This window comes from Rhinopithecus bieti, unplaced genomic scaffold, assembly GCF_001698545.2.
Source record: "Rhinopithecus bieti isolate Rb0 unplaced genomic scaffold, ASM169854v2 scaffold_70550, whole genome shotgun sequence".
Taxonomy (NCBI): Eukaryota; Metazoa; Chordata; class Mammalia; order Primates; family Cercopithecidae; genus Rhinopithecus; species Rhinopithecus bieti.
Window position 1 is genome coordinate 609,995 of NW_016826791.1, and position 14,883 is coordinate 624,877.

Here is a 14,883-nt window from a genome sequence, read left to right on the forward strand (position 1 = left end):
TTGAATATTGGCCCCCACTCTCTTCTGGCTTGTAGAGTTTCTGCCGAGAGATCTGCTGTTAGTCTGATGGGCTTCCCTTTGTGGGTAACCCGACCTTTCTCTCTGGCTGCCCTTAAGATTTTTTCCTTCATTTCAACTTCGGTGAATCTGACAATTATGTGTCTTGGAGTTGCTCTTCTCGAGGAGTATCTTTGTGGTGTTCTCTGTATTTCCTGAATTTGAATGTTGGCCTGCCTTACTAGGTTGGGGAAGTTCTCCTGGATGATATCCTGCAGAGTGTTTTCCAACTTGGTTCCATTTTCCCCCTTCACTTTCAGGCACCCCAATCAGACGTAGATTTGGTCTTTTCACATAATCCCATATTTCTTGGAGGCTTTGTTCATTTCTTCTTACTCTTTTTTCTCTACACTTCTCCTCACTTCATTTCATTCATTTGATCTTCAATCACTGATACTCTTTCTTCCAGTTCATCGAGTTGGTTACTGAAACTTGTGCATTTGTCACGTAGTTCTTGTGTTATGGTTTTCATCTCTATCAGTTCTTATAAGGACTTCTCTACATTGGTTATTCTAGTTAGCCATTCATCAAATCTTTTTTCAAGGGTTTTAGTTTCTTTGCGCTGGTTACATAGTTCCTCGTTTAGCTCTGAGATGTTTGATCGACTGAAGCCTTCTTCTCTCAACTCGTCAAAGTCATTCTCCGTCCAGCTTTGTTCCATTGCTGGCGATGAGCTGTGTTCCTTTGGAGGGGGAGATAACGCTCTGATTTTTTGATTTTCCAGCTTTTCTGCACTGCTTTTTCCCCATCTTTGTTGTTTTATCTGCCTTTGGTCTTTGATGATGGTGACATACTGATGGGGTTTTGGTGTGGGTGTCCTTTCTGTTTGTTAGTTTTCCTTCTGACAGTCAGGACCCTCAGCTGCAGGTCTGTTGGAGTTTGCTTGAAGTCCACTCCAGACCCTGTTTTCCTGGGTATTGGCAGCGGAGGCTGCAGAAGATAGAATATTGCTGAACAGCAAGTGTTGCTGTCTGATTCTTGCTCTGGAAGCTTCGTCTCAGGGGTGTACCGAGCCGTGTGAGGTGTGAGGTGTCGGTCTGCACCTAGTGGGGGATGTCTCCCAGTTAGGCTACTCAGAGGTCAGGAACCCACTTGAGCAGGCATTCTGTCCATTCTCAGATCTCAACCTCCGTGCTCGGAGATCCACTGCTCTCTTGAAAGCTGTCAGACAGGGACATTTATCTCTGCCGAGCTTTCTGCTGCTTTTTGTTTAGACTCCACCCTGTCCCCAGAGGTGGAGTCTACAGAGGGAGGCAGGCCTCCTTGAGCTGTGGTGGGCTCCACCCAATTCGAGCTTCCAGGGAACTTTGTTTACCGACTTAAGCCTCAGCAGTGGAGGGCACCCCTCCCCCAGCCTCACTGCCACCTTGCAGTTAGATCTCAGACTGCTGTGCTAGCAATGAGGGAGGCTCCGTGGGTGTAGGACTCTCTGGGCCAGGTGTGGGATATAATCTCCTGGTGTGCCATTTGCTAAGACCCTTGGTAAAGCGCAGTATTAAGGTGGGAGTTACCCAATTTTCCAGATGTTGTTTGTCTCCGTTTCCTTTGGCTTGGAAAAGGAATTCCCTTCCTCCTTGCGCTTCCCAGGTGAGGCGATGCCTCACCCTGCTTCAGCGCTTGGTGGTCGGGCTGCATGCTTTGACCAGCACCAACTGTCCGACTCGCCCCAGTGAGATGAACCTGGTACCTCAGTTGAAAATGCAGAAATCACCTGTCTTCTGTGTCGCTCATGCTGGGAGCTGGAGGCTGGAGCTGTTCCTATTCGGCCATCTTGGGCGCGTCCCCCATTTTTTTTTTCATGTTTGTTGTTGTTTTCTTCTGGGATTCCCTTTACCTTCCTTCTTAATAGTCCTTTCTAGGAATTTTGTGATGGCAACCTGCCTTTCCTCCTGTTGAACCTTGTGTAAAGTATAATATAAATTTAAGAAACTTTATTTAGGTGTTTATGCAAGTATGAAAACTGGCCATTTAATACTTTGGCAAAGAGTCTTTATAATTATTAGGTCTAATTTCCCAATTATTGCTGTGATCTTAGTCTCATGGGCTGTCTTGATTCCCCTGTTGCACATCAGTAACTTTCAGCGTGTGTGTGTGTGTATGTATGTACGTATGTATGTGTGTGTATGTGTGATATGAGGCAAGTCTTTTTAATGGTACTGTTTTCTTGGACATTTAGAGACCATGTGCATGGAGCCACCTCTTTATGTTATCTACAGGGAATGGAAACCCCACTAAATTCATAAGGGTGATACAGTTTTTGATAAACACCAGTAAAGTCGAGTCATTAGACAAAATTCTTGCTGATCATGATCTAAGATTTCTCAAATTTATACTGAAGGCATTAAATGATTTTCTAAACTTCTAAAATGCTTTCTGCTGTTCAGCCTGTTTTCTAATGATAAAAGCATTGCTTATTATAAGAAATGAATCCTCTTCTACCTGCTGCTCTAGTTTTGTGGATTTTAGATTTTCAAAGTGAGACAATTTTTTCATTTAAAATGTGAAAATTTCAAATCAGATATATCATTACCTCCACCAGACTTCACATACTCCCAGTCTCTTTTCGCATAAGGTAGTATTGTTAATAATTTGGCATTTATCCTTCAGAAACTTTTTTATAATTTATTTTTTCAAACTTATAGTAGTCTTCTTTTGAATTTTATAATTTTTTTTTTTTTTTTGAGAGAAGTCTCACTCTGTCACTCAGGCTGGAATGCAGTCGTGTGATCTCAGCTCGCTGCAACCTCTGCCTTCTGGGTTCAAGTGATTCTCATGCCTCAGCCTTCCAGGTAGCTGTGATTATGGCGTGTTGGCACATACCTGGCTAATTTTTGTGTTTTGTGTAGAGCCAGAGTTTTGCCATGTTGCCCAGGCTGGTCTCTAACTCCTGGGCCTAAGTGATCCACCCACCACAGCCTCCCAAAATGCTGGGATTACAGGCGTGAGCTACTGTGCCTGACCTGTATTTTATAATTTACTGTATATATAATTCAACTTGCTTTCTTTTAGTAATGTATTTTAGGGCTTTTCTTTGATAACATAGAGCTATATACTTTTTAAAAATTATTGTATTTTGTAATATGCGTGTCTATAAGTTGGATAGTTATATGCCTATTGATAGACATTAAGGCCATTTTTACTTCTTGACATTACAAAATATGCTACAGTGAACTTTTTTGTGCATGTTTGGCAAGAGTGTGTTAAATGTTGATAACTATTGCAAAATTGTCCTGTATGAAGGATCCTTTTTCCGGATAGACCACATCGTAGGAAATAGACTAAAGCAGAACTCCTGGGTTGAAGCAGGGTAAAGGGGTGGACCTGTGCTTCCCTTTTGTCTTTGGTATTGATTTTTGAGAAATTTTGCAGAAATCTTGGAGTTGCAAGGAACCCAGCTTGAAAGTATTTTGAAATGGAAAAATGTTAATATGTGTAAATAAATAGAAAACCACAAGCCTTTAGTAGCTGTAAATATTGCATACATAGTATGGCTAAACTGACTATAAAACCCTCTTTCAGATTGATAGTGTAAGTAGTCTTATAGTGTAAGTGTGATTATATGTATCAATAGATTACAAATCTACCTGAAGTAAATATTAAAGCTGTAGATCAAAGTCTTATGCTGTCTTCTGCAAGTAATCTCTAAAAATTAATAATATTCATGAAGCTATTCTGCAGTTTCTAGAAATCTTTGGCATAATTGTGTGGTTTTATTTCCATATTTTTTTCTCTAGTAAAACTACCAAAAATATCTTATTTTTAAAATAAGGAGTGTGAAATAATTGACAGCATATTTCTATGGTGTTTTTATACTTCTGTATTCAGTTTCTGTATTGTTAAATGTAAACCTTTTCTGTTATTTCTGCTTCTTTGTCAAAAACCATGACAGAATAATCTGTTGTCCTTTTAGAATTTTCTAACCATTTCTATATGTGCTTATCTTCATCTAGGAAGCTTTCTTTGGAAAAGATCTTCTAGATACAAGTAGACAAAGCAAGATAAGTTTAGATAATCTATCAGAAGATGCAGCTCAGCTTTCATATAAAACAAACATGAACGCAGGTTTCTTGGATCCTTCCTTGGATCCACTACTTAGTTCATCCTCGGCTCCAACAAAATCTGGAACTCATGGTATGTAGAATTATTCACGGATACTTTCTTTATATCATATGACATACGTCTTCCTTTCAGTTAAATCTTTTGAAATGTTTTGTTTGGCCTCATATGCCTTTTAAAATCAACTGTATTGAAGTATAACTTACATTTAGTAAATGGAACTATTTTAAGTGTACAGGTGTATAAGATATAGCAAATTAATTTACCTGTGTAGCTAGTACCAACATCAAGAGTTGTGAAAGAAAACATTTGGTTTACACTTTGCTGAGGGCAATGTGAGGAGTTATAATTTGGCCAACAGTGACTTTTTTTACTAAAAATGTAAGATAGATTTTTGTTAATCATACAGCTGAAATTCAAAACAGAAACCAAAATGGATGTGGGGGTAGTTAGGACCTTGCTGGCATACTGTTTTAGTACAGTGAAGTCTGTTGACCTAGGTCATGGTTTCTTACTACTGACAGATTGAGCCAATAATTGTTTGTTGTGGTAGGGAGGCTTTCTAGTGTATTGAAGGATGTTTAACAGCATCTTTGGCCTCGTGATGATCAAAAATATCTCCAGATATTGCCAAATATCTTTTGGTGGTCAAAATCGCCCCCTGGTTGAGAATCATTATCCTAAATGCAGTGCCTATAGGAACTATTAACAATCAGAAAGGTATGAGAACTTGATATATTTACAGAGTTACAGCAATGTCAGCAAGGCTCTTAGGAGTTTAACTCATTGGGTAGGTAAGTGTTGTGATCAGTGTTTCTCGCACTTCTTGGATTTTTATGGTACTGTCAATTGTAAATCATTGTTCTTCTGGTAAGCTTCCTTTTTTTACCATTGATTGCATTTGTTACTCAGTTAATTTTATAAACTCATTTTGAAAACAATTTTAAAGCAATCTTCCACTGAAAATGACTTTTGTTGTTGAGTAGTTAATGCTTCATTAACTTGGCATTATCCTGAATTGAAATACTGACATTTTGATTTTGACTTTTGAAATAGTTGGAAGCAATCTTACCCTCTGTTGGACACATGTGCATGTCCAGTCTGCCTCACTGTTTGTAGTGAGGTCATGCTTCTTGTTTGTTCAGTCTTAGATATTTTTTAACTCCTACTTTAATTCTGTCGTTTTAAGTATTGACCTGCTCTTGTCCTTGTCAATATGTTGTTAAAATAATGTATAATGAAAGACCTGTGGGTCCTTCAAAGGATATTTTATGATAAAGTATATCTTGTAACTATCATAACTAGCCACTTGAAAACTTAAATAGGAGCTCTTTGCAGTTGAGTTTTAAAAGGAGAAGGATTGAAATTGGACGGAGAACATATAGGAAAGATATTGATATAAGTTATTTTTTTCTTTATTTGATTATTTTTTCCACAAAACTACTGAAGAGAGAACAGTTTTACAATAAGGCCAAAACTTGGAGGACAGAAAAATATACCCATTTCAAAACCTAGATTAATTGTTCTTTGCAGTTGAGACCACTCTTTTCACTTTATATTATGAGAAATTAAGACTAAAAGGCTTTTTTTTAAAAATTATAAACATGTACTCTCACTCTCTATTCTCAAAATCATCTGTACTAAAACCTGTCAACATATAAAGACATTAGCCCTATTATATAAATTTTAATGATTTATTCAGATAAATAATCACACACATATACCCTATTAGAAAGGCAAACTTGTAAAACAGTCTTTAAAAAATACTGGAAAAAATTAGTTATAAATTTGTATAGTAGAATTCCATTACTTTAAAACAAAAAACTGCTTATGAAAACTCTAAAAAATTTGTTCTAAAGAAAAATACCAGAGCAGACTTTTCCAACCACAGTGTTATCTAGACAATGCATTATTGAAATAATTTTCTCTAAAAAGTTCCTGGATATTTGGGCACACAAAACTTAATGTGATATCTTATGTACGAATTACATTTTGGAAACTATATAATGGAACCACGACTGTTTGACAGAAATATTTGACCTGGAATATTACATTTGTGCCCTCCTCCCCCTTTTAAATAAAAATAAACTTGAGATGGGTTAAAAATTTCAGTTTCTCTTTACTGAATGGCTAATATAATTATTAAAGCAAGCCTAAACAAGAGTTCCAATAGTTTCTTGGTTAAGCCCCAAACCCTTAGAATCCTCCTTGACTTTTCTTTCCCTTTTATTCATCCATGTTTGTCTCTGCCTTCAAAATACATCCCAAAGCCAACCACTTGTCTCAGCTTTCCTTAGAACCCTAGTGCTGACATCACCTCACCTCTCAGACTGCACCAGTGCCCTTTTCTGATCTTGTCAGCCCTCCCCAATTCCCACCCCACATCTGCTCTACATAGAGCATCCAGTATGTTCCTTTTAAAATATTAGTCATCTCCTATCTTTCAGCCTCTCAACACCTTCTCATTACACTTCAGAATAAAATCCAGTCTTCCCCATGATCTCTAAGATCTTACACAGTCTTGCCCTAGCTGCCTCTTTTATCCCTACCACAGTTTTTCTGTTACCGCTCTGGCCTCTCTTGTTGGCAAACCCGGCTTGCCCCAGGGGCTTTATATCTGCTTTGCCTTAGTTTGGAGGGTTATCTCCATCTTTGTGCACATAACTTACTCCCTCATTTAGTTTTACGCTCAGTCATCTAAAGGTCTTCACAGACCACTCTGTCTAATGGAACATCCCCACAGCTTATTTTTAATCCTTTTTCCTTGTTTTTTCTTTAAATAGCACTTATTTAAGATGTCATTTATTTACTAACTCCCTCCGAGAAAGTAAGCCCTCTGAGGGCGTGCACTTTGTTTCAGTCATTGCTCAGTGGGCAATGCCTCATATGTGATCCATAGACACAGTTCTGTGGGTAGTGAAATACTTTTTTAAATAAATGAGTGAATGAGTAATCAGTATGAACAGCAAAGCTGGAAGTACTAACTAGATGGTACCTGGCTTGTGCTCCATATGGAATTTCTAAAGAGTGATAGATTTGTCTTTCGTATTTTAACTTTTCCTACTGTGTTTTAATTTCTCAATGTCACTTTTAGACATACCAATTTCTTAAGCAAAATTTTTTTTGCTTTGTTTCTTACAGCAAAGCAAGTTGCTTTGTTTCTTACTCTGTTTCACTTTTATTGCCTACAGGTCTTGAAATTTTGTCTCAATATACATTAGTCACAAGACAAAATAGTCTGAATTTTGGTAAATTTTGTAATTCAAAACGTTACTTCCTTTGCTATGAAAATTTTACTGTAAAATTAAGAGTCTCAGGTTTTATTCTAGCACTTGCCTCAGTATCTGCTGTACTCTAGGTTTTTAGCAAATGGCTTAATATCTGGGAAAATACTGAAATTTTAAAAAACATATTTACTATATTTAGGTCCTGCTGATGACCCATTAGCTGATATTTCTGAAGTTTTAAACACAGATGATGACATTCTTGGAATAATTTCAGATGATCTAGCAAAATCAGTTGATCATTCAGGTATATATGAATGCTGTTTGCCCTTTCTCTGGTGTCTGGTGTGAGTGAGAGGTGTGTGATGTGTGGAACAAGTTTAGCCTTTTGTGTGTTTCCCAGTAACTTTGTTTTTGTTTTTGGCTTTGTTAAAGAACTCAGCATTTTATTTGATCTACCTCAGCTTTCCTGCTTTAGGAGGGGATATAGCAAGTTAATTTCTGTTGTCTTTCTAATTGCATCACATTTAAGGCACGTTGCCTTAAAGTCTTGCTGTATCTTGTTTCTTCTTTTGTTTGCATTTTCCCTCACTTCCCGCTCCTGTGGTAATCATCCATTTTATTTGGTTTGGGTCTTATAGGTCTTGATTTATGCACTTTCCAGGTTGAGAGCTCACCTTTTCCATTTGGTAAGAAACTGAGCAATGGATGACGGCTGACTAGAAGTAGTCTTCTTTTTTTATAGTGATTTCAGCTGAAACAACCTGTAGGTGCATGCTGTTTATCAGTAGTGCTAATGTCTCACTAATCCATACTTTGCTTTTCCCTTTTTGTGTGTGGCTAAAGCATAGTATAGCTATACTGTACTTTGGGTGACTTTGTCAATAGTTTTTCTTTAATGAATAATTTTTTGTTAATATGTGATTTATAATATTACCTAAATGTTGTAGAGCTAGTTCCTAATATAAGATCAAATAAGAAGACTAAATTTTTACTTTTAATAGTAATAATATTGAGAAAGCATGAAAAAAATGTAGATGATAAACCATTTTTACATGTGACTCTCAACAAATGTGAGCTACAGCATGTTATTTTGTAAATGTAATGTACATAATCAGAATGTGCCTATAGAATATTTTAAAAATATTACCTATAATTGAAGTTATTTACAAAAGGACAATATTAAACACTGAGAATTTTAGGACTTTTCATTAATTTATATGAAACGCATTCCTTTTTACATACTGTGCATAATTGTACTGTACATTTGATACCACTATTTTCCAAATTAAAGCAATTATTTGTATATCGATTTCTTATAAACTCCTATCTTAATGAAGCTTTTTTTTTCTTTCTTTTTATTTTTTATTTTTTTTCGCAGAAGTTGGCAAGTTAAAATCAGATGTATTCTTTTGTTTCTCAGGAAATGTTTTTACTTAAAATAGAACTTTACATGGCACCTAATACAAATATATTGTGCCAGATTTTTACTCAGTGACTCTCCAAATTGATAGGAGAATTCTAATTCAGAATTACAGACCTTATTTCTCTATTTTAATCATATTGTTGTATATTAAGTACAGGTAAATAGTGCTATACATTTTTGTGTGAGTATTCTGAATGTACCTTTAAATTTATTTTCCTTACTCTTTTAGATATTGGTCCTGTCCCTGATGATCCTTCTTTGCCTCAGCCAAGTGTCAATCAGAGTTCACGACCATTAAGTGAAGAACAGCTAGATGGGATCCTCAGTCCCGAACTAGACAAAATGGTCACAGATGGTAAAATATTTGCCCTACATCTAGGCTTTCTAAAAGACCTGAGTAAATATGATTTTTAAAGACTTTTGCATGGTTATAATTTAACTTCTAATTATTTCTATGTCAGTTAAATGCTATTTTGTATCAGTATATTGAATTAGTAGCTGTTAATGTTTCTATTTTTTTTTAAATTTATTCTAGGAGCAATTCTTGGAAAATTATATAAAATTCCAGGTAAATGTGTTTTGATTTTTTAGTTTATGAAAATGGCATTCCCCATACCATGAGCCTACTAGTCTTTTAATCTTGTTACTATTACTGTTTTATCTCCTAGAGCTTGGCGGAAAAGATGTTGAAGACTTATTTACAGCTGTACTTAGTCCTGCGAACACTCAGCCAACTCCATTGCCACAGCCTCCCCCACCAACACAGCTGTTGCCAATACACAATCAGGGTATGTTATGACTTTATAATTCTATATTATATTCACACCCGTGTGTATATATGTGGGTATATAGTGGCCACATATACAAACTGGTAGGGAGAAAAACCCTTTTGTGATGATAGAAAAATACTAACTTCAGTCACATAGCTGTCTCCCTGAAATTCTCTGTAATTCTGTAATTATCCTTATGTCCAGAATTCTTTTGCTCATTCATTGGCAGTAGGGAGGATGTAACAGTGCCTGCCCCCTTCCCTCCCTGCAAGTCCCATTCCCAGCTCACTCCACTCCAGTCATTTCCCACATAGGCACTTCCGTATGTGTGGAACTGTCCCCGCTCACCTAGCTGCCTGTACTCATTGATCTGCTCTCAGTTTCACTGTCATCTCTCAGAGGTTAGCTGGTTACCACCCTACCCCCATGTTTTTCATTTGTAGCACATGTCACAAATATAATACCTGTTTGGGTAATTAAGGTCTTCCCTTTGGATTGTAAGCTCTTTAAAGGCTAGGGTCATACATGTCTTGCCTTATATGCCCTGCCACAGAGTATGTGTTCAGTACATACTTTCATAGTAAATGGGTGACCATTCTATCCATGTAGACACTGAAATTTTGCGGATGTTTGCCTATTTTGTTCATTTTTCTTCTGCCTACTTATAACTAGCTACCAATTTCTCCCCTTTTCTGTAGAGCTGAAATTTGATAGCCTAGGATTCAGGTCTGTATGAGTAGATGGGGAAATTGGTTACAGGTATGGGAATCTCCTATAGGAAGGAGTTAATGGAGTTGCATGGTGGCATGTATATAACTCTATATGTAGTTTTGTTTTGTTTTGAGACAGGGTCTCTCTCTGTCACCCAGGCTGACAGGCAGTGGTATGAACACAGTCCACGGCAGCCACGATCTCCTGGGCTCAAGCAATCCTCCTGTCCTCAGCCTCCCATGTAACTGTGACCACAGGACACACACCACCATGCCTGGCTAAGTTTTTGATTTTTTGCAGAGATAGGGGTCTCACTTTGTTGCCCGGACCAGTCTAGAACTGGGTTCAAGTGATCCTCCCACCTCGGCCTCCGTAAGTGCTGGGATTACAGACGTGGACCTCTGTGCCCAGCTAGTATATATTTTTGATGATTTGAGCATAGGAACATTTCTCTGTATCCTGTTGTCACTACCTCATGACTATATACTGAATTGAATAACATGAATCTTACCCTTTTCCTGTGTATAAGAATCTTATCCTTATCCTTATCCTGTTAAAGTGTGTGAATAATTTATAACCTTTACTAACAACTTTGTATATACATGAAAAATTACATAATGCACATAATGGAAATATTTGAGTTTTTACCAGTTTAGCCTCTAAACATAAATTTACCTTGAATTTTGCTAGGCTCAACATGTGATTTACATTTGGGTATTACACTCACCATAACTGCTTCTTGCCTTAATTGTTCCCATATGCTTTTTTTTTTTTTTCTTCTGAGATGGAGTCTCACTCTGTCACCCAGGCTGGAGTGCAGTGGTGCAATCTCGGCTCAGTGCAACCTCTGCCCTCCGAGTTCAAGCGATTCTCCTGCCTCAGCCTCCCTAGTAGCTGGTATTACAGGTGCCTGCCACCACGCCCGGCTAATTGTTTTTATTTTTAGTAGAGATAGGGTTTCACCATCTTGGTCAGGCTGGTCTTCAACTCCTGATCTTGTGATCCATCCACTTAGGCCTCCCAAAGTGCTGGGATTACAGGAGTGAGCCACCGTGCCCTTCCCCCATATGCTTTTTTAAAGATTAAGAACTATTCAGTATTTCTCTTTTCAACTTATAAAAATGACCTGTCTTTATGTTTTGAACTGAAAGTGCATATTTTAAAATCAGAGATGTATTTCTTTATTAAAACATCTTATAGTCATTATGAAAATCACTTCATTGTGCAGTCTCATTTTAAAAGTCTTGAGAGGATGACTTTTCTTTTTTCTTTTTTTGCAAGGTGTTAATGTGTGATACAAGGTGAATCAGGCTGCCTACCATTAGGAGTTTGTAATTCTAATAATGTAGACTTTCAGGTATACAAGTAATGTGTAGTATAGTACAGAATAGTACAGCCTTATGAATCACTAAGATTTCATTGTTCTTGTTTGAAAGAATAGTAAGTAGTTCTAATGTAAGGGCAAAGCATGATCAAGTTACATATAGGGTGACACATAGTTATTCAAGAATGGCAACTTTAACATTTTCCAGAGCAAAGGGAGTGGGAATTGTTTAAGGAAGCAAAACTAGAAGTGGACATTGGTGCTGATTGTAGAGGGCTATGAGAAATAGGCAGAGGTAGCTGGCCCTTTCCCTACAGGCTTTTAAGAACCTTTGAAGACCTCACACCAGTGGTATGATCTGATCACTTACATGTTTTGCTAAGGTAGCTCTGGTATCAATATTGGGAATAAATTTGGGACAAGAAGAGTACTAATGAGGTTATTGTGGTTGAGACTAAGTTAAAAAGTAGGTTCCGTGTAAAGATACTTTGGTGCTGACTGAAAGGAAGGAATAGATACGAGAGAAAATGACATTAGAGCAAGTAGGACTGTGCTACTGAATGGATATAAGGTGTGAGGAAAGGGGGAAATTAAAGTGAATTAGACTATGTTTAAACCAGGGGCCCAGAGGATAATCATGAAAGATGGAACAAAGGATGACTTAGTGTGTGTGCTGGTAGAAGGTAGTGGAGGTACAGTGAATTTAGTTTTAGACCTCTTTTAGGTTGGTTGAAATGGGACATATATACTATTCTGACTTACAGGCAGTTGCAGTTAGTCAAGGAGATGGATGAAAATGTAGGAATTATCTGTGTAATTGTGCTAATTGCAGATGTGGGAAGGATGAGATATATTAAGAGAATATACTGCCAGTAGAGTATAGAATCTCGAGCAGTGCTTTTTAATTAAATGTAATTAAGTATATGCTTAACTCATCTGACTTATATTAGGTGTGCACATTACATGTTTCTTATTGTTCTTCCTTTTAAAGGTTAGGTGAAAGTGAAAAAAGTAGTGAGAGATTTGAGACATTGAGTGAGAGGTATAGGATCTTGGAAATGAATGATCATTAGAGACAGGTTGTACAGTTAAGTAAGGTGAATACTTGAAAAACGTTGTTTCATTGGACCATGGGAAGGTTGTTGGTAATCTTCAGTGGAGTAACTTCAGTAGAATTGATGAGAAAGGGAGGCAAAGTGTAATATGTTATTATGTAATATGTAATATGCTTTATTATCTGATGGTAATAAAGTTCAGAAAGTAGAGAATAGAATTTTCAAGATTGAGATAGAGTAACTTGAAGTCCCTTTATGTAAAAGTTGTGAAGTAACTTTTGAACTTTCATAAACTAATATGACTAGTTTGGGTAGATACGGTGGACTTGAAAAAAAAAAAAAAGAGACCACTTCTTGAATAAAATAAGATGAAATACTTTGCTTTTACTTGTTTGTCCTTGAACAAATTATTTAATTTCTGTGGGTCCTCTTTGCTTAAATGGAGCTGAACATAATAACCTATTTCAGTGGGTTTTCGTGAAGCTGTAAAGCTTTTAAGACTGCTTAGCATAGCATAAAGTACTTAACAAATAATAGCTAATATTATTGGGAAAAGTTTCAACATAGTAATATTGTAGTTACAGTAGATGGCACTGATAGATGGCTACAGTATGGATCACATTCTCCTTGCCAATAAACTCTTGTTTCTCCTAATTACATGAAAGACATTCGATGTTGTTTATTAAAATTCCACATTCCTTAATGCAGTGGTCCTCAGCCTTTTTGGCACCAGGGACCAGTTTCAAGGAAGACGATTTTTTCACAAACCCAGGTTGGTGGGTTGGGGAATGGTTTTGCGATGCAACTGTTCCACCTCAGATCATGAGGCATTAGATTCTCATAGGAACACGCTTGCATGCACACTTCACAACAGGGTTCACGCTCCTATGAGAATCTAATGCTGCCGCTGATCTGACAGGACGTGGAACTCAGGCAGTAATGGTCACTTGCCCACTGTTCACCTACTGTGCAGCCGGGTTCCTAACAGGCTATGGACTGGTACCAGTCTATGGCCCCAGAGTTGGGGACCCCTGCCTTAATGGAACCTGCTTTTCACTGAAGTTGAAAATAGATGTAGTATTCTAGTTTGAAAAAAAGCAGAAATCTTGCCCTTTAATCCTTGGAGTAAATGTAAGTGTCATGAGACATTTGTCATTGTGAAAACCTGATCCAGTGGACCCAGCTGTGGTATTTAGTAGCATAAGCCCCTTTATGGAAGTCAGAGAGTTCTAGGAAGTCTTTGAGACAAAATCTTTTAAACTTGTCAGTGATCATCCTTAGTATCTGCACATACACACTGGAGCTATGTAGGCTTTAGTGTTGTTGTAACATTCACATGATGTGGTTTAGGTGAAAGACCGTTACGCATTGGACAATTGGAATTGTGAAAGACCATTACGCATTGGAATGACATTAGATAACAAAAAATCAGGTGATCAGGTTAGGAATTCTCTAGTTATACCAAGTATTAGTCAACTCTGTATTGCCATTTGTGTAATTAATTGGTGATGTGGATCTCCTGTAATAGTATGGCCCTAAGTGTTGCAACAATTAACAGAGGCTTTGTGTATTTCCACAAATCATCAAGTTTAATTGGGAGGGCTTTTTGAAGGCACACAAAGTTTTTGTTGTTGTTCTCTCTTTTTTCTGGAAACTGGTCCAATATGGACAGTTGGCATACTTCCAAATAGTTTAGACAAGTAGACTTTCACAATAAGGATTGAAGTTACATGCTTAAAGTGTGTTGTAAAGAAACATAAGATGGTCTTATTATTTGCCTAATGTCTATTTAGAAAGAAAACGATAAGGTATTTGATGTTTGTGAATAAGCTCGAATGAGAATTCAAATGCATTTGGGGGCTGAACTGTCAGTTATAAAAATTAGGCCAAAACCGGAGTGTATATTTTTAGCAATAATCATCTGATTGATAGTGATAGATATATTGCTTACTCAAAACTATTTAGAGAAAGTATCAATTTAAGAATCACAGATGGGGTGGACACAGTGGCTCACACCTATAATCCCAGCACTTTGGAAGGCTGAGGCGGGTAGATCACTTGAGGCAGGAGTTTGAGATCAGCTTGGCCAAAATGGTGAAACCCCACCTCCACTAAAAATACAAAAATCAGCTGGGCATGGTGGCAGGTGCCTGTGATTCCAACTACTTAGGAGGCTGAGGCAGAATTGCTTGAACCTGGGAGGCGGAGGTGGCAGTGAGCTGAGATCTTGCCACTGCACTCCAGCCTGGGCGACAGAGTG

General features: G+C 37.4%; 1 protein-coding gene across 5 annotated transcripts in view; it reads left to right on the top strand.

The window, feature by feature from the left end:
• Positions 1 to 14,883, top strand: part of KMT2C (lysine methyltransferase 2C) — a 233,321-nt gene that overhangs the window by 163,167 nt on the left and 55,271 nt on the right. For 3 of the 5 annotated variants that reach the window (XM_017863662.1, XM_017863660.1, XM_017863661.1), the window contains exons 26-30: positions 4,008 to 4,188; positions 7,540 to 7,644; positions 8,993 to 9,118; positions 9,299 to 9,331; positions 9,432 to 9,551. In XM_017863662.1, the coding sequence (XP_017719151.1) occupies positions 4,008 to 4,188; positions 7,540 to 7,644; positions 8,993 to 9,118; positions 9,299 to 9,331; positions 9,432 to 9,551 (565 nt within the window). Of the gene's footprint in view, positions 1 to 4,007; positions 4,189 to 7,539; positions 7,645 to 7,978; positions 8,027 to 8,992; positions 9,161 to 9,298; positions 9,332 to 9,431; positions 9,552 to 14,883 lie in introns of all 5 variants that reach the window. The other 2 variants (XM_017863658.1, XM_017863659.1) reach the window with 2 other exon arrangements.